At 46.9% G+C, this 19,930-nt stretch overlaps 2 protein-coding genes across 2 annotated transcripts in view; both read right to left on the minus strand.

The window, feature by feature from the left end:
* LOC8038671 (replication protein A 32 kDa subunit-A) overlaps positions 1 to 9,370 on the minus strand; it is a 29,611-nt gene extending 20,241 nt beyond the window's left edge. Inside the window, exons 1-2 of the mRNA XM_029979740.3 lie at positions 8,978 to 9,370; positions 84 to 148 (exon numbers count right to left, since the gene is read on the minus strand). Coding sequence (XP_029835600.2) covers positions 84 to 148; positions 8,978 to 8,999 — 87 coding nt within the window. The 5' untranslated portion in view covers positions 9,000 to 9,370. The remainder of the gene's footprint in view (positions 1 to 83; positions 149 to 8,977) is intronic.
* A 3,836-nt stretch (positions 9,371 to 13,206) lies between these two features.
* The window catches only part of LOC8050639 (venom metalloproteinase antarease-like TtrivMP_A), a 44,486-nt gene continuing 37,762 nt past the window's right edge, over positions 13,207 to 19,930 (minus strand). Inside the window, exons 7-14 of the mRNA XM_042293703.1 lie at positions 19,025 to 19,096; positions 18,792 to 18,922; positions 17,654 to 17,706; positions 16,674 to 16,782; positions 16,274 to 16,441; positions 14,936 to 15,074; positions 13,465 to 13,584; positions 13,207 to 13,369 (exon numbers count right to left, since the gene is read on the minus strand). Of these exons, the coding sequence (XP_042149637.1) occupies positions 13,343 to 13,369; positions 13,465 to 13,584; positions 14,936 to 15,074; positions 16,274 to 16,441; positions 16,674 to 16,782; positions 17,654 to 17,706; positions 18,792 to 18,922; positions 19,025 to 19,096 (819 nt within the window). The 3' untranslated portion in view covers positions 13,207 to 13,342. The remainder of the gene's footprint in view (positions 13,370 to 13,464; positions 13,585 to 14,935; positions 15,075 to 16,273; positions 16,442 to 16,673; positions 16,783 to 17,653; positions 17,707 to 18,791; positions 18,923 to 19,024; positions 19,097 to 19,930) is intronic.

Here is a 19,930-nt window from a genome sequence, read left to right on the forward strand (position 1 = left end):
CAATCTGTGGGACGGTCACAGAACTTCAGTCGCTTACGTATGCAAGAAAATCTGTGACAGACAACGACGGGTACACAACTCACACTCTCTTTGCGCTGTGGTGTGGCTTGTGAAAACCCGAAGTCCGTTGACATAAATCCCCCGCCACCTGCAAAGACAAGATTCGAAAGCAGAAGCAGATATATCGCTCAATTAAAATGTCACTCAAACCAAAATTGACAAACTGATAAAAGTTTACCCTTCTTCATCAATGCAATGCAAGATTACTGGTCTCACGACGCACCCCAAGCCTCGCAACACTGATAATTTGTTGTCCTTTAGTTCATGCCACCCGATCAAACACACACGGGCTGTGGTACAAACGCCTTTTATCACGTTGTGATAGCGTCATCAAACGAACATCTGCGAAAGGTAACAAACGTGGTTAGTAGTTTAGGTCAAGGGAAAGGAGAATGTCAATTGAGTCTATCCCCGCACATCCAGGGCACGTCGGACACAATTCGAACGGCTTTACATTCCTTGTGTGTTTGAATTGTCTTTAAGCCGCGTTACACTTTTCCAACCGTTTTTACGAAGCCGATGGAGTGCACTGATGCAGACGTCCAAAGCAGGACGGTTTGTAAAGTGCAGTGTAGCTAATCTGACGCTACATAAGTTGGCGTCGTTGGAACACAAAAGGAACATTGCAGAACCCACTCACACTACGCACACAAAAACTGAACTCAATGAACATTGTTGGACGATGGGACATGCATTTAATGGCGCGAAAATAGCGTTGGGGACCAAAGAAAGTTTCTGGAGTCAGGGTTCACCCGTCCTGGCTCATTGGTGTCTAATACCCACCGTGGTATTAGACACCGACGCACCAGACATTTAGAACGGTGTATGCAATAAACAGCAACTCTCCGAGCTCTCGCCTCATTAGCGTCAGTGTGTACAAAAAGATGCCCCCGTGTAAGTGGAACAAAAACGTTCCAAAAGCAGTTATCTCTGCTTTTGGAACGTTTTTGTGCCCCTGTAAGGCGCTCAAATGATGTAATGTAAACTCCAAACCAGAAGGTGGCTGGTACGATCACATACTTAAATACATTAACATTCATCTGTTGTCCTAAATAATAATAATAATAATAATGATAATACTTTATTTGCACCCAGGCACATGGGGTCACAAAAGACAAAGCTGCCCATACCGGAATGGCTTGTGTACCTAACCTGGGGCCCGTAAGTGCATACATAGGCATCAACAAAAGGAGGGTACAAAAGAGAATGGAAGACGTTTACAAATCTCTGTATTGCAAAACTAGAGCGCAGTTCTTGAGAGGAAGGAAGGGGGGTACGGAGGGGAGGGTGCAGAGGGGAGTGTATGCCCCTCCTTCCCCCCTCCTGCTCAATTTATTCATGGGTGAAGTGACACAAGGTCATGTGACATCATTTTCCCCGCTAAATTTAGCGGGGAAACTGAATTGGTGTTGAGGTCACATGACATCAATTTCCCCGTTAAATTTATCAAGTTAAGTTTCCCCGCTAGATTTAGCGGGGAAATTGATGTCACGTAACCTCAACACCAATTCAGTTTCCCCGCTCAATTTAGCGGGGAAATGGCATCACATGACTTCGTGTCACATCACCCATGAATAAATTCAGTTTCTCTGTTAGATTTAGCGGGAAAATTGAAGTCACGTGACCTCAACATTAATTCGATTTCCTGCTAAATTTAGCGGGGCGGTTACGCTGACTCCGTGAAGCGTGGAAACGGGCGCCTAAGAGCTGCGCTCTAAAAGGGGAAGGGGTTGGGCGGCGGAAGTCAGGCTATACCGTGTCTCTCCCTGTAACGGAAAGCAGGGAGAGACGTGTCTCGAAGGTGTGCACTGTCGAGGCAACCCACCACACAATCCCTAGCAAGCCCACCACCGAACACAACACGTGCTAGCTCCAGCTGCAGTCCGTCAAAGGCAACGCCAAAGACTTCAGCACAGGCAGCGCAGCCTTCATGACCAGTCCTAGTTTATGAGAGTAGGGGGAAATGTCACTGTGAGCCAACGTTACTAAAACACTCAGTTGGGAAACTCGCCGTCGAAACCTGGGCCGCTGGCGTCCACCGAGACCGAGCTAAATGCGACAACAGCGCCACTCTTTATCGTTTGTCTGTGCTGTGGTCACATTGAGTTTTTTGAAAGCCTGTTTTTGCGTAAAAACAAACGGAAAAGACTCTTTTTGTATGAAATTTATTGGAGTTTAGTACAAAAAGAGGGGCGCGTTATGTTTTTTTAAATTTTAGTTTGCAGGGTTTTGCGGCACAATTAATACTGTTTTTATACAACCATGCCTCAGCGGGGCTTTCAGGTAGCGCGTCCCGATCTAGGTGAATTTTAAATCGATATTTCGACGCGGCGAGTCCGCCGGGGAGACGGGGGTGGTACCCTTGTAACCTCTTCCGTTGTATCTGTTCTTAAAGCCAAAATAGAAGTCACGTGCAGTTCCTCGAGTGGCCGCTGTGGGAGAAATGATGGCGTTGTGTTCGTCATTAGCTCGGTGCTCGGAGACAGATTGGGGCCACTTTTTCGAAGCTGTCTCTATGGGAGTTACTCAACTGAGTGTTTCAGTAACGTTGCTGTGAGCTCCGAGGGCAGCTGTCACATAAAGCGACAGCTCGCGGCAGCCAGGAAGAGCCGTGCTTCTGTGTTCGGGTGAGGAGAAAATGAAGGCAGCCGGTGCGGGTGTCTAAACGTTGAGCATCCACTGGGGCCTGGTACCCCGGTGCTTGGAGTTGGCATAGCAGGCGGATTGTGGCAGCCTGCACCCTCGATGTAAGCCACTGCCACGCAGCAGAGTGCATCAGGCTGTCGGTCGCGAGTTGTGTGTACGAGGCACAGGGTCTTGGGTGCACAGTGACTGTAAAATGTATATGCAGCCCAATGCTGTACAGAAGCTAGATGGCAGAACATCATTCCAACGTGGGTAACACTAGGATTGCGTAGAGCTGCCGAAACGCACTGAATGGCATACCAGATGTTGTGCAAGTGACAAGAAACCAAGCATGCGGCGTGACTTGGCGACAGTTCAGTGAATGTGTCCTGTGAACAAGTTACGCATCGAGCTCAACATTAACCACAGTTGTTGAGGTTGCACACCGGATATCCCGATCCCCAAGGGTGAGTGCGGGTGCTTTGCGAAGACGACAGAGACTAGTAAATGTCATTGCACAGAACTTGTTGGCGTTAAAACAGGCAGGTTCTGTTCCTCAGTCTAGTGATGACAGATGTCGAGGTCAGTCTGGAGAGAGACATAGTCTGCAGGGCTGTGAATGGGTCAAAGCAGGGCCAAGTCGTCAGCGTACAACAGAGGGAAGCAGCTGAGGTTCTTGGTGATGCTGTCAATGTAGACCGTGAAAAGCATCGGGCTGTGGACACTTCCCTGGGGTACCCCAACAAAGACAACTGTGCTCGGAGATGTTGCAGCACGGTAGACAACACGCTGAGCCCTATTGCCGAAAAAAGAGCCGGGCCATGATAGTCTAGCACCGGAGATGTCCTTGATCTCAACGCTGCTAAGTAGGGCAGCGGACGGTCAAAGGGAGGAAACCGATCAAGCTGCATGAGCTCGCCGGTAGTATGTTGGTCGAGGTGGGCGCTGACTGTGTGTACAAGTGCTCCCAGGGCGGTCTCACAACTGCGGTTGCGGTTGCGAAAACAGTGCAGCGCCGGGGACAACAGCGCGTGCTCCTCAACAAAGATAACTCCGCCATGTTGTTGCAACATGGCAGAGTGCGGGCACGTTTTTGCGTGTCTCCGTACTTTGTTTTATCTTTTCGTACTCGCAAGCCTTCGCCGGCATGCCTTGCTATCTCGAGTATTGATCAACGTCTCGCCCGTCTGCCTGTACCACTTGGGCTGCACATCGCGGTCGCCTGCCCCCGTGATGCCGGTTTTGCCGTGACTGTAGCTAAGCCTACTGGGAGTGGAAAAATGACTGCCCTCGGAGCTTGTTCGACCTGCTCACTCCAGCAAGCGCCTGTCACCTTGCTCCTCCTCCTCGCCAAAGACGTTTCTCCCAATCCTGGGCCGCGGCCCACTTGCCCCCGCTGTCACCGACCGGTCCTCGAGAATGTGGCTGCGCTGCAGTGCGACGGATGCGACTCCTGGCACCATCGCAAGTGTGAGCTGCTGTCACTTAAAGCCTACAGGAGACTCTCCTCTTCATCCACCGAGTGGTACTGCGGAGTCTGTGCACTCCCACCCCTGGATGACAACCTTTTCGCTCCGGCTCCGAGCAGCCAGCCCACGGACTCCGCACCCCAGCAGCCGCCTTGTCGCCGGCTCCGGTCGGCCCTTCACCTGGGAGCTCCCGCATCGCAGTGTGGTTTTCAAACGTCCGCTAAGTGAAAAACAAAACACTTGATTTCCAAGCGTTGGTCGAGGCGGGTCCAGACACGGTCCTTGGTCTTTGCGAAACGTGGCTCGACCCAACTGTCCACGACGGTCAGCTCATCGATACCGCCAGGCACGTCGTCTACAGGAGGGACCGTGCGTCTTATGGGGGTGGTGTATTGATAATGGTGCCCCATCGACTGCCCTGCCGTCGGAGGCGCGACCTGGGGTCAGAGGACCTTGAGGCCGTCTTTCTCGAAGTTACACATCGGAAGGGCAAGATGTTGCTCTGCTGCGTGTACTGTCCACCTAGCATGCAAGCTGCCTCCTACGATCTCTTGGGGCAATCTCTGGCGCATGTTGACGTTTCAGCCTACTCCTGTGTCTGCGTCTTTGGAGATTTTAACGCTTACATAGACTGGTCTGACCTCTCTGCCCCTGTCCCACTGAGCCCGCACGACGATGCTCTCCTTGATGTTATGGAAACGTCTGGTTTTGTTCAGGCGTGCGCTAACCCTCATACAGGTCGATCACAGACAAAGCGTCCTTCTTAGATCTCGTGTTTGTGAGCAACCTTCCCCTCATAACTGACTGTTCCATCCAACCGAGCCTGGCTGGGCCCGACCATAACGCAATCCGCTTTTGGAGCCTTTTGACGCTGCCAAAGTCTGGCCATTATTCCAAAATGGTACGGAACTTCTCCAGTATGGACCTATCGCACCTGAACAGCCTCCTACATCTCGCACCCTGGAGTCTGGTCCTCGACACTCCATCTGTAGATGAAGCTTACGACATGTGGCTGGACATCATGAGCACCATTGAGGCAGATTGTGTGCCTTCCAAGCATCTGTCCAGCCGTCGGAGGATCCCCTCGATCTCCAATGATATTATACGCCTCTCCCACAAAAAGAGGAAACTCTTCAGAAAAGTCAAAAAGACAAATCGTCCAGACATCCTTGCTGCAGCACGAAGAGCACGACGAGACCTGGAAAAGTTGGTGTATACGGCCCACAAGGAGTACCTGTGCGTGGTCGCCAAGAAAGCTGCGCGCTCTCCCAAGCTTTTCTGGGCATACGTCAAGAGCCAGCGCAGGTCCTCCTTTGTCCCAGAGTTCGAAAGGGACGGCTCAGTTCTCAGTGACCCTAAAACTATTGCTGAGCTGTTCAGTGACCATTTTTCTTCAGTACGGGCTTCCGACGCTGACCTAGATGTGCCTCTAGCTCTCGGCACTCCCAGTGCCCAAACATCTGACCGTATTCTACCTGCCAGGCCAGTGATCACGGAGGACGACACTAAAAAAGCACTGCGCTGCCTCAACGCTTCCCAAAGTGCAGGACCTGATGGCGTCCACCCAGCATTTTGGGAACTTCCTCTCGGAGGGAAAGGTGCCACAGCAGTGGAAATATGCCATGGTAACGCCTGTGCACAAAGGTGGCAAGGCGCCGACTGACACTGCCTCATCATACCGCCCCATCTCCACAACTTCCGTAGATTGCAGGGCCATGGAACGTGTAATAAACAGAAAACTGCTTGCTCACTTCGAACAGCATAATCTGCTCACTGTGTATCAACATGGTTTTCGGCCCGGTCGGAGCTGCGAGTCGGCCCTGGCTGTTCTCGTCAACACTGCCAGTGAGTACCTGGATGGCTGTACCCCTTCTGCGCTTGTTCAGTTGGACTTCCGGCAGGCATCCGACAGAGTAGACCATAAGATCCTCATAAGCAAGCTTCGTGCTTTTGGCGTATGTGGTGAACTCCTCAACTGGTTGACAGACTTTCTATGTGAGCGAACTCGGCGCGTTGTGTTCCGTGGTGCAGTGTCTGATACAGTTGGGGTCTTATCCGGTGTTCCCCAGAGCAGTGTGCTTCCACCCACACTTTTCAACGTCTTCATCAACGACATTGTTACATCCCTGTACTGCAAGCCCCTGCTTTATGCAGATGATGTCACTCTTCTGCACCCGATCTCTACCCTTGCTCACCAACAGCAGCTCCAACATGACCTTGATGCAGTGTCTGCTTAATCCTCTGAGAACAGGCTCCCTCTAAATGTTGCAAAGTGCTCGGCTATGATGATATCCTGTGCCCGGCAACCCCTGGCCCCTCTTAGTCTTTGCCTTGATGGTGTTGCCCTCAGGTAGACATCAAGCGCAAAGCTGTTGGGTGTCACCCTGGACGCCCAGCTATGTTTCTCCGCTTACGTTGGAGAGGTACTTTCGAGGGTGCGTCGGCAGCTCGGATTTTGTCTCCGTGTAGCTAATAGCCGATTCACACGACGGACCAAATCGCGATTTTCGTCCGCGGACCGTGTACCACGTGACCGGCACGTCACCGATTCCTGCGATCCGCGCCTCCTCCGCGGAGGCGCGGACTGATAAAGTCGAGCGCCTTTTTCACTCGCGGACGTTTGGCGGCAGACTGACTTGGAAAGCATTTAGTCTGGCAACGGTACATGGTTTTCTTGGTATTTTGCTTCTGTGCGTTCACAACAAAAATGGCGCGTCGTTGCGTTTTGTGCGTTTGTTGGTTCATTTTGTCGTACGATTCTTGGTTCCACGCGTGAGAGAAACTCCAGAAACTTCGTCCGGCTGACGCGACGCAGGTTCCGGGGCTCCTCCGGGTCCGTGTCAAGAAGCTCCCGTCAAAACTAGTCTAGCACGCCGCGATAATTCTTGCACGTCCAATCAGGATTTCACCGAGCAAGCCCTCTCTTGTGGATGTGGTGTGCTTGAGTGTTGTGCACGAGCGCGGAATGTGTGAAGGCATCTCCAAACGACCCTCCGCGAGCCCAGAAGTTCGTCGCGTCTACGCCGAAGCTTTCTCGGGCAGGATCATGCCTGTGTCACTGTCATGCTTTGGGTTAGTAAAGTTAGTAGCGCTTCGCGCGAAGCCTGTCCCGGTGTTTTGTTCTCGATCTGTACGTAGCAGCGGCGTACAATTCTTTATCGCGGTAGCAACCGTCGATTTCTCTCTTGGACAACGGTGCTACTGTGCGATGTTGGAGTTTCGCGGCACTGTGGGGTGCGAACAAATTCGGTCTGTCCTCACTGGCGTCTGCTCGTCGTCTCCCTCGTGTGGATGCGCTTGGGAGACGGACGAACCGCGGATATGTCGTCACGTGATCAATCCGTCCGCGGATCAGTCCGTCGTGTGAATCGGCTATAAGGGGGCTTAAGACATCTCTTCACTGCACTTGTGCTTCCTCAACTGGAGTATTGCTGCCCGGTACGGAGCCCCCACCAGGAACACCTTGTAGCGGCACTGGGGAGTGTCCAGCGTCGGGCCGCCTACGCCACCTTGGCTAGGCAGTGCGACACACGCATAGCACGTTATTGTGAAATGCGAACGGCCGATTTACTGCAAGCTGTTGGGTGGAAACCGCTTGCCTTACGGCGAGAGGTGGCCTCCCTACGACTGCTGACCAACCTTTTGATTCTGAACTCAAGCCAGTCTGGCGTTGTGCTCCCTTTAAGGAAAAACCGGACCGGTTCATTGCAGCCTATCTTAGCCAGAACTGAGATGCATCGCCAGTCTTTTGTTGTGAGGACTGTGACGCACTGGCGATCACTGCCACCTAGCTTCACCCTGTGCCCTCCCACATCTATTCACTGCACTTGTGCTTCCTCAACTGGAGTATTGCTGCCCGGTACGGAGCCCCCCCAGGAACACCTTGTAGCGGCACTGGGGAGTGTCCAGCGTCGGGCCGCCTACGCCATCTTGGCTAGGCAGTGCGACACACGCATAGCACATTATTGTGAAATGCGAACGGCCGATTTACTGCAAGCTGTTGGGTGGAATCCGCTTGCCTTACGGCGAGAGGTGGCCTCCCTACGACTGCTGACCAACCTTTTGATTCTGAACTCAAGCCAGTTTGGCGTTGTGCTCCCTTTAAGGAAAAATCGGACCGGTTCATTGCAGCCTATCTTAGCCAGAACTGAGAGGCATCGCCAGTCTTTGGTTGTGAGGACTGTGACGCACTGGCGATCATTGCCACCTAGCTCCACCCTGTGCCCACCCACGGCACGAGATGAAGTGAAGGACTTCTGCCATAGAGTAACTAGCCATCTCCGTCATTCGCTCACATAGCCTTTGTGCAAGTATCTAGTTGTTGTTGTCTGTCTTGTTATTGTTTACTTCTTTAACTTGTATTTGTCAAAAGTATTTTGTTGCTTTTGCTTCCCCTCCCCCCCCCCCCCCCCCTTCTCCCCCCCTTTAGTTTGGGTGTTTGCAGACCAACTGGTATGGGTCTTCGGCCTTTCTGCTGTACTCCCGACTCTCCCGAGCCAAATAAATGAAATGAAATGAAAGTCCTCCTTCGCTATTCAACAGAGGAGTGAAAGCACAGAAAGGTGGCTTCGCCTCAGGACCGCCCACACGAAACTAACGTGAAATATCTCATCGTTTTTTTCAATGTGATATCGAATAGCAGAGCTAATCTGAATTAAAGAAAATGCTGTCGGCGAATGTTTTTTTTTATTAATCCAAACATGACGATCTACCAATAGCTTACGCCTGCGCAGTCCGTAGCAAAAGATATGGTACAGTGGATGCATTTTAGTTCTTACAGACGCCTGTGCACGAACACGAACAAGTGATAGATAAGCGCTTACCTTCACCGAACTGCCCGGCCATGTCAAGCAATCAACTCTTCGCTTTTTCGCCCGATCGAACGCTGATTCCCTAATTGAAGGTTAACTCTGCTGACTAACTACTTAAATTCAAAAATTAACCGCCCCAATATCGAGAACAGTGCACACACGAGACTTTTAACACCCAGTACGGATGTTGGCGCGCAATTTACTGGTTTACGGCTTGACTTTGTCACTTGGTGTGGATTGCGGATTAGACTGAGCTAGTTTCTTGGAAAAGCAGCAAAATATTTGCATTTTATTCTTACATGGTCTCTTAAACTAATGGTTGTTATTTTCATAAAATTAAAATGTAAATTAACCGTCCGTTTTACTTTTTGTACTACGCCTCGAAAGAGACGTACCCCATTTAATGCTAAAACTTGACGCCTAATTATCAAAGCGCCACCCTTTTCACACGCTGCGGCGTGTATCCGCACTAGTAATTTTCAGAATTTTAGTGTTCTGCCATAATGTAACCGCCCTCCATATTTTTTTATGAATAAATAAGCGTTTTCTCACTCACTCATTGATTAGATTGCAACCCTTCGGTGGCAGCGCGGAAATGACGTTGTGGTTCAGCAGTCGAACGGTCGGCGGCGCCGCGGCGGAGCGCGGCTGTTACAATATCATCATCACCAACAAGAAAAAAATAAATAAAAAAAAACATAAAAGGGAGGGTTTTGTAAGATTTTTTGGCGGGAAACTCAAAATGCTGCTCTACGCAAGCCCCTAGTGCTCTTATTTTATTTATCTGTACACACTCGGGCGAGGGATTAAAGCGTGGGTATTTCGGGCACTTGGCGAAAAAGTCGGCGTGGAATGGGCTACATGTAGGCGTCGATTTTCACGGTCCATTTTAGATCGAGCCTGGTGACTTAAACCACCCTATATGTTATATCCATGTTCTCGGGAGGAGCATTCGGCGATTTGCGAACGTTTTTGCTCATTTTCTTCCGGAGATGGGTGTTTTCAGATAAGGACGGACAATGCATAATGGTGTCACGTCTATTTTATGTTTTCAATCTACTTGTTTTACGATGTAGTGAAATATGTCCACACCACAGCAAAAACCTTACTTTTGCAAGAATTTTTTTTTTTTTTTTTTTTTATTTGTGAGCAAAAATTACACCTAAAGTGAGGTTGGAAGCAGGACTTTCCCAATTGAGCGTTGAGGAAACTTTGAAGGCGCCTGGAATAAAAAATAAAATAGTCTACGTTACAATTTTATTTATGCCGAACGCACAGAAACTTTACTACTATAGTTACACAAATTTATTTCATTTGATCATATACTTAAAAAGAAATAGAAAGACAAATTTGGTTTTTGAGCAACCCTTTCGTAATAACGCATTTTCCGGCGAATTTTTAGAACATTAAAAATGAAACCTTCAACCTGATTTTTTTTTCGTCCTGAGTACACCATTTCTGGTACATTTTCAGAAAAAGAATATAGCGTTCGACTACTGAAACTATATTTTTCATCGCGTCCGAAATGTTTCAAGAAATCTAAGAAGTATAAAAGCACCAATTTTGTGCTTTTATTAAAACAAAATTATCATCTTCGACTTTTTTCTAACGTTATTCGGTGGATCCTTCACAACCGGTAATTTCATATCTGCAAAAAGATGTCGCATTATATTGCTTAAAATAAAAATAAATAAATGTGTAACCAGGTCAATGTTGCAGTCGATTACCGTTTTTTTTTTTTTGTTTGGGGGGGGGGGGGGGGGGAGGGGATGGGAGGGTTTAAATTCGCTCGTATTGACGCCAAGGCAGTGTGACGCACTATAGACACAGATGTGTGTTACGTAGACACCTGCCGTACGTTTGGTATACTCCACGTACTGAAACTAAACATCCGAAAGAGCCGGCCAATGCAGTTCGACACCGGTGTTGGGAAGTAGACACGCGAGACCGGAGCGACCGCAAGTCAGGAAGTTTTTAATGCTGTCGCCAAAGAGCCAAGAGGCCCAAAACGGTTCTTATAGACGCTTTCAGCGCGCGCCATACTGAGCCGCCATTGCCGACCTTCTCTTGTCTTACCGAGATGCCGAGCCACTAAAGCGGGCGTTGACGAGCCTCCACAAGGGCCTATGCTGGGGAGAAGGACACAGTAACATTTAAAATGGTAATAACCGGTCCTACTGTGGTAATGAGGAAGTGGGGCGAACGGAATAATAGGGAACAAAAACTGAGGGTCAGTTATGGCGGCGCCCATGCACAGCTGCCTGAAAGCGTCTATATCTTGGACGACTCATTTGTAACAGGAACAGTTAACATATTCTTGTATTCATACAAAACAATCTTGCCAGATCTCATAATTAGCGCGTGGGCTCTTTTACCATTGGTGTGGCTCATACTGCCAATACAAATTTAGCTGAGCGGCGCGTTTGGTCCTTAGGGTGTTGTATTTGGTTGAGTATATAGTCACTGTGCTACCTTTCCATTGTAATACTTGAATGTTTGTAGTTTGATTGACAAAATAGTTTGATTTGGTTCTCTACGCATCACTAGGAACATGCGTCATTACGGAAGCCTCCTCCACCGTCAAAATATAATATGGGACTTTGCGCAGGGGCAAGAGAGTGTGGGTTCGAGGAGGAAGGGGGGGGGGGGGGGGGTGGTCGTAATGTGTTCTTATAAGAATGGAAAAACACATACTGAAAAAAAACAAAAAAACCTGCTTTTGTTTATTTAGAATAAGCACGTTCTTGTTGAGAAACAGTGAGCGTCGCCACTGAATGCCGCCAACGACACGTTCAGAGTTTTTTTTTTTTTCCACCCAGAGTCTGCACTGCGTGGTACGTACAAGGAATCTTATTGACTCGATTTTTCATATTTCCACATGCGAAACGACTGGATTCCAGGCACCCTCTTAACTTTCTTCCACTCTTTTTTTTTTATTATTCCATTTGCTTTATTGACGTCTAACTCCTGGTTAGCTCAGTTGGTAGAGTGTTCCACTGGAAATGGAGAGGTCCCGGGTTCGATACCAGGACCAGGCGGATTTGTTTTCAGTCGCGCACCAGTCACCTAGTTGTGTTTGGAGATTCGTGTTTGTCCTTTGTCCCTCTTGTTTCCATTGTCCAGGGATTATTATCGTCGTTCTTGTCCAGCTCGCTTGCACCTTTGCAATAATAAGAAAACTGCACATCGAGAGGTTCTAACAGTTTGTCCAAGCTGTTGGCACGTATTGGCATTTCGAAAACTATCGTCCTTTCGATGAAAGTCGTCAGCACTCGGACCTCTCCAACCTAAAACTAACGATCGTAGGTCTTCACGCCTCGCGCAATTTCACGTATCTTCAATTATGCTGCCAAATTATCGAACCAAAGTAACTAAGATGTCACCTTGAAAATTAATTTGAGAAGCTCAGATATTGATACGCACCTATTCGTTTTTTTTTTTTTTTTTTTTTTTCACTCGACGAAACCTGTGGCGTAACAGGATGCTACAACCCCTTTTCATGACGTCATGCCTTTTCGATTCCTATACCAACATCGAGCTGCTCTCCCCGGACACCTGAGGTGCGTTGAGCGACGCAACACGACGACGAAATGCTGGACGGCGGGAATGAACGGAGGAAGGAACGCCCGAAGGAGACGGCATCCTGATCCTGTTTTGTCACGTCTCGTTTATCGAGTGAGTTGCAATACGGCAATTTAGAGGGGCGTTTTGTATGCTCTATTCTTCAAATCACGAGTTAAAAGTTCGTGGACACTTCCACGATGAGGTCCTGGCACCTGCCACGAGGATTTCAGAATAAACTAACGATCCCCACTTCTGTCTGGAGCGGCCCTTTAAGTGGCGAGCCGATCAACTCTACGCACACCCGAAATGTTGTGGTTTTACACGTGTTGAACTTCTTCTTCATTTGTGAACTTTACTCCCTGAACCTGTATCCTTATGTAGAGTTCACCGCATGTGAATTAGCTGGATTTTACGAAATGCCCCGTGCGGAAGTCTAACCTCCAGTTATGTATCGATTAAACAAATTCTACCGAACACGAGCACAGGCTGGCGGCTCAGATATGTATATACTCTTACGTGACGCTATCTTTTCGCATTCCTCACCGCTTCCGTCTCGAAAGATTTGACTAAATCGTCGTATATCTGTTCTGAACTTGGCTACTAAAGTTCTCCAAGTAAGCTGCCTTTCTTTAATGGCTGCTTAAAAATATGGTACGCTAAAAAATATCAGACCAAGCTTCCAGCAAAACACAACTTTTATTCGCGTTTCGAAACAACAATTAAATAACACTTTAATAATATAAAAACAAATACTATACACTGTACACAAATAAACTTCGCGCAGCACATTGTCGACGTTATCTATAGTAGCCTTCATCCGCATACACCATTAATGCATCTCTGGAAAGGGAAAGAAAAAAAGGTCGCATTAATAACAAGGACTGGAAGATCATACGGCAGCTGTATAGAGGGGTGAACTGCATCATTCGACGCACCTTTCCTTCAGCACACGTCGTGCCATCCAGGGCGTTCGCCTGCCTGTACACGTAGAGCCCTGTGTAGGGGTTGACTGGGTAGCTGCAGCGAATCTTGCACTGCATTAGGTCCGCCGGGTTCTGAAAGTAGTGACAGAAATAGAGAGCCATTATATAGTATGGATACATTCGCGAATTCACTTTAATTCACTTCATACGCGCATCGCAGTGTGCAACTTGATGCGGGAGATGAAGGCGACTAAGTTGTTGCTACTTTTTCGATTCCAGAGGTTAGTATGGTTAATAGTCCTTAAGTTAAACCAGAAATATCTTGAAAAAACACCTTTATAACTGAAATCGGAGGGGATCAGGATTGGTCAGTGCATCTATGTCTGGATTGAGCTGCTGACGGTTCAAAAAACGAACGCCTCACAAAGACTATCGCCCCGACTAGACAGCCGACTCAAATTTCAATCTACATGTTTTCAATATCCACCATTAAAGTGAATTCGGTTGCAATCAGCATGCCGATTCTCGGACAAGATCTGACTAACTCTAATAAGTGAACTGACTTTGAAAACTCAGCCTTTGTGTAGCGGAGAAAACGTTACCCTAAGCGGATTTTAACCAAAACCAGGTAGCTGCAAGGGGCTGCTGTTATACGGTCACACCCAAAGAGGGCCAATCGCAGTAGTTCATACGAGACCTTAGCCGATAGAGTGTCCCGTAATTTCACGTGGAGCGCCAGATTTAAATTTGTGCACGTTGAGCAGACGGGCGCCGCCGGTAGACACGTGACGTCATCATATTTTGTTGTGTTTCTGACGTCATCGCATTTTGTTCTTGCCGAAAAGAAAACAAAATATTGGGTCTATGTGTGTACTGCAGGAGGTACGCGCTCAGCAGCAAGACTACGCAATGGCAGCTGATGCGACGTCAGAACAAGCCATGTACGGTTCAGCAAGAAATCGTCTTTTCAGACTAGAACTGCAGCCGCTGCGTCTTGCATCCAGAACATTCCGTTGTCAAAATCATTTACTGAAAGCGTTATCTTAACTCAAAGTTGTAATCTGGGTTCGCGATGGAGACCCTTTTCAAAACCCCATCAAGCAACATTGGCGGTCGCTATTTCCTGGGCACGAAGGCTGTGATTGGTTCCGAGTCCTCACCGAACGCATGCCCAGAGCGCGTGCCCGAACAATGGCTGCCTTGGATTATTGGTGTTGTAGCCACAAGATGGAGCGCGCATTTAAAAAAAAAAAGGTCTATTGATGGGCTGTTCCGTTATGTTAGAACGGCTGGCTGTTCACTCAAAGAAAAGTCCGCATGTCTGGCCCGTAAAATATGCACGGGCCCAGTCGTGGTGGTGTGCAATGTAAAGAAATCTTAAAAACGCTTTAATGAAACCTCAATACGCACTGTTTGGGACATTGAGGGTATGAAGCGTCACGACTTTTTGATTATTTACAAATGCGTCTGAAGCGATGCTTACCGCGTCCGTCCAGACGTATGGAATCTCGGGAAATCGTAGCCTGCAGTAGTCCACTGGAGACAGCAGCTCTCCCGGTAGCCTCTTGTCCATCTTCAGCGGGCGGTTGTATTGCTCCAGCAGGCAGTTGTGACTGCCGCGTCTAAAACAAAAAAACAATTTTTTATTTAAGATTAATAATTGACGGATTACATTCTGCAGAACGTGTGGCTCCAGGCAGGATGGGCAAAACATAGAAATGATAACAATCACGCTACACGAAGCGTGAGAATTAACGCCGCTATGACAATTAAAGCAGATGTCACTGTTTGACGTATTTTGACTGCACAAGCACAAGCACAAAGAGTGAGAAACATCACTTAAATTGCAGTTTATATGGCAATGGTGGATCATAAATATTACTGCTATACAAAAGGTACACGTACATCAAAAGCACAGGAAGCAAACACAACACACAAGAAAGTTCACTGATATAATTAAAGTTTGATGAAACTTATTAACCACGATGCAAATTCTGCCGAGGATTGACTTTACGCATTCGTTGTGAATTATGAACCTTTTTCATAGACGGGGAATGTATGAAAAGGGTGGCATTTTCCTCTCACTCGCCCTTCGCTGAGTGTGATCTGTAAGTTACCGCAGATTTTGCGATAAAATCGGTGTATGGAAACTTGAGGAATCGAGCTTTTCACACCAGGAAAACTTGCAGATTTGATAAAACGTCGACGGTCACAAGAAATCACGAGTATTGACGTAATATTTCTTAACATTCGTATATATATATAAAAAAGCGTCTACAATTTCTGTAAATAAGGTAATCGTAGAACACCTCTTAAAATCTCCTACGTATCTTTACGAAAATTTAGACGAAGTTTATAAATATCAAGTGGAGCAACCGAGCCCCAAACCTCATCGCTTTGAGCCAATGCTGTTTTCAATTAGAAAAGAAAAGAAAATATCTACCTTTCTGCATTTTTTTTAGGATTATAGACTACATCGACACATTTAAATGCGGTACCATGTGAACTCGGCAAGATAAGACATTCTCTGGGATGCGATTATATCGAGGTACATGATACGCCTTACCGAGTCTCACGTTAAGTCCGAACGTAGCCAATGCTACGATGCAACGAAAGGCCAATCAAGCGCCATCAAAAGTGCACCGTCACATATCGCAATTGCGTTGCCTGCGGTCGGTCGTAATCCGGAACGGAGCGTACGGAAACTTTTCGCTCTATCTCCACCATCGTGGATGCATCTTCCATTGTGACATCATGTCGTCCTGTTTAATACCTCAAAAAAAAAAAAAAAAAAGACCCGGTGCATGAGTGACGAGCTTACTGTAGGAGGTGTTTGATCTGAGCGACGCAGCACTGCGAGAACATGTAGTGGTTCTGCCCGCCGTCCTTGTAGCTCATGATGAAGCCGTCGTCCCAGGGGCAGTCCTGGGCACCCGGAGAGTCGGACAGGTAGTCCGGCGGAGGGTCTCCGTCGTGGACACAGCCCATCCTGGAAGGAGCGAGAACCCCACGTCCTGACGGATGCACCACACATACTCTTTGTACTCTTTGTCCCATTGTCGTTAACTATAGGGTGAGCGTTTGGATTATTTCATCGCACACCACATCTGTAGCGTGTGCGTCCGTGTTTGTGTGTTTTCTAGAGTTTGCCTGCTCTTAAGTTATTGTAAGAAAGAAAGTATATACATAAGCCGTAACAAATGAACTATAATTGGACTTACAAATGCGCCATTTCGTGAGTGGCCACGTGAACTCCATCGTATGTTCCAGGTACGTCTTCTCCCATCCCTGTTCTTTGCACTGTGCAGGCCCCGCCAATGTAGGCCACGCCTGCGGTGCAAACAAACAGGAGGAACGTTAAAGCCGATCGATCGGGTAGATTGACAACCTGTGCACGCAGTCCCGTAGCTGGTTCTGAGAAGTAGTTATGTAGCTTAGGTAAACGTCGGCTAATAGAGAAATTTTGTTTTTCCCTCTGTATCCTTCGATCCACATAACGCCATGTACTCGAACTTATCACCACCTCTAGTGGTCACACGCTGACAGAATTTCAGCTTTTCGCAATGCGTGGTTTGTTTACAAGCGTAGAAAAACCGTGTTTCATTTTCTCAACATAACCCTGTAGTCAAAGACAGCCATTAGCACGTAAGTACGACGAAGGACGAGTAATGAAGGCAGACGCATGAACGTACAATGAGTCACGTCCCAAATTCGTTAAAAAAATCGCCGAAAAGATATCATTTTTTATACAGTCTGGGTGGGACACGCGTGTCGAGAAATAAATTGTAGGCGAGAAAAGTTTTCCTTAATTTTTTTAGAGCAATATTGACGGCGCGAGACGCAATTGAGTCAGAAGTCAGCGGCTTCCTACTTGTTTTCTCTTTCGGTATTTCGGGCGTGTGGAGGAGAGGTGGATGGGCTTGGTCATCACATTGAATTGGAGAGGGCGTGTGACCATCTCGTTGAGGTGGAAAGAGAGTATGACCATTTCGTGACGTCATGCACTTTGCGCCCAGGATTTAAAATAAATCTCGCACCGTCAATAGTGCTCTAAAAAGTTTTTATTACTTGTAAAATTAATTTGTTGACACGTGTGTCCCAATTAGACTGTTAAAAACACTATTTTAGTGGTTCTTTAAGGTCTTAGTTTGTATATGCAGTAATGGAAGGCAAACAGGAGCAGGACTAAATGCATACGTACCCGCCACTGCAGGGTGGACGGAACCCGATTGGGTGACCTGGGCGATGTCTCTCCTGCATATGCGGAATAAAGTGAACAGAAAGAATTGACATATATTTTTTTTTCAATCTCTTTCGCTTAGGATTAATATTTTAATTTTGTGATCATGCAGAAATTTATTTATGTTTGTTTTTTAACCTTTCCTTTTGTAACAAGTCATCATTAACTTAAAAAAATATTCGGAATTGAGCATAAATATACACAATGTCCCCCCCCCCCCCCCCCCCCTAAACAATGATAAAAAAAGTATTTTTTTTTCCGCAAAAATGAATTACGCGTTGCCGAACGCGGTAACGGTTTGAAACAAATGCCAGAGTTCCAAAGCCAACCGCCATTTTATTCAAAAATTATAAGGAATTTTCTGAAATTTTCAACGAGAAAATGGCGACCAAAAAGCTTTTTTTTTTTCTACTAAAACTTTTAGAAAATCAACCAACTTTTGAATGAGACGTAAGTGTTATTTTCTGAAATATTGGCATCCGGTTCAGACCGTAAGCGCTACATTTTTGGCGGTAAATGAGCGTTTGGCGTACATAATTTTTGCGGCAAAAGAAAACAAGAAAAAACACCTGGTAATTTTTTGGAACACCCTGTTGAGAGCGTCACTACCCTGCGTAATGTGACTCGTAATAATTATTTATCGTTCTATTACAATTGGATTACAAACATTTTCTTCCGATCATCGTACGTTGGTGGAGATTTCCAACTCAAATAAACCCTCATAACGTATTTAATGTCGCCATTCTCCAGTTCGAGGCCTTAATAATATAAAGTTAAACTGAACAAATTTGTTTCTGAGGGAGGTTTAAGGCTATTTACCGAGCAAGGAATCACATAAAGTCGAAGTCAGTCGAAACTTGAGATGTGTGATAAAGAAAAATGGGTGATTGGTTCAGAAGCATCCACGTATTGCACATGGTAACTTATTTACATTGTAATTGTTATTTAACAGTGCAGCTTAATTAAGTGCTCTAGGCAACATGTTCCAAGTAGGCTCGAAAAGTGCCTTCAGCTTCGTGTAACGATCATTCCTTACTACGAATGGCCATGGAAACAAAGACAAAAATATACTGGGCTTACATATGTTTAAAACACTAACCCTGTAAGGAGGTAGGCGAAGTCAAAGTTTCCGGGAATGTATCCTGTTGCCAGACGAAGCGTGAATCCAGCCAAGGTCTGATCAGCATTGACGTGGTTACCCGTGTATTTGAAGTAAGTTTCCTGGTCGGGCTGCGTAGTCGAAAGCATATATCGTTTTTAACATGGGCAACCCAAAGTAATCGAGAGCGCACGATGTTTTGCGCTTAGACGCTGGCGGTAATAAAAGCTTACACTGCTGATAACAATGGCAGTCAACTTGATCTGTATGTCCAGTCCGGCGGCTGTTGAGTACCGTAGGTTTACCTGCAAGCACAGGGGGATTATGAAGCTGAAGCAAGGATGCAAGGACGCGAATTATATGTTTTTATAAGAGACCGACTCGCCCGAGCACGATTGGTGCACTGGTTTTCAAGAAAATCAAATGCTGCCATTCGCGAATGCAAAAGCAAATGAGATGCGAGTTTGTAAACAGCGCGAGACTGGTCCGCCCGTTGATGGCGACACTGGTTTATGGATGAGAAATTATAAGCCAACGCAGTATGCATTGTAATTGTAGAATGCAGGCTCTTTCAACACGAGTTAAACGTGCGCCACGCCGGAAATGATTTGATCTTTTTAGTGTACACTTCGAAATTGCCCGCGCATGTAGTTTTCTGCAAGCACCCGACGAACTAGATCACGTCAAGCTACATGAAATATACTCAGAAAATAAAAATGCATTTTTTTTTTTGACGTGACGTTTCACATGGTAATGAGTATGTGAAATCGTAGTCTTCACGTTAAATCGCACGCTTTTTTTCTTGATGAAAACAAATATTGGCCTCGATATTCTCCTAGTGCCTTTTGGGGAGCAGAAGGCTATATGCACGGGCAGTTTTCTTTAAACTATACATTTATAACTTGAATTCTCTGAAACCCCCTATGACTCTCTCAAACAAAGTTTCCATTCATGTGCTCGCTAAGGTCAGTAGGGTATAGCACTCTTAGTTTTAGTTTCGAAGGCATTCATAGCGCCTAACGCCGTGGCCGCACTCTGCCAATACATCGCACAAAAGACAGTCTGTAGGCACTGTCTGAAGCGTGCTTATTCCTTGGATGGCGGCCTTGCACAATTGTCATACAAAAATATTTCTGCAA

Source organism: Ixodes scapularis, unplaced genomic scaffold, assembly GCF_016920785.2.
Source record: "Ixodes scapularis isolate PalLabHiFi unplaced genomic scaffold, ASM1692078v2 PGA_scaffold4__175_contigs__length_147842914, whole genome shotgun sequence".
In the NCBI taxonomy this organism is placed as follows: domain Eukaryota; kingdom Metazoa; phylum Arthropoda; class Arachnida; order Ixodida; family Ixodidae; genus Ixodes; species Ixodes scapularis.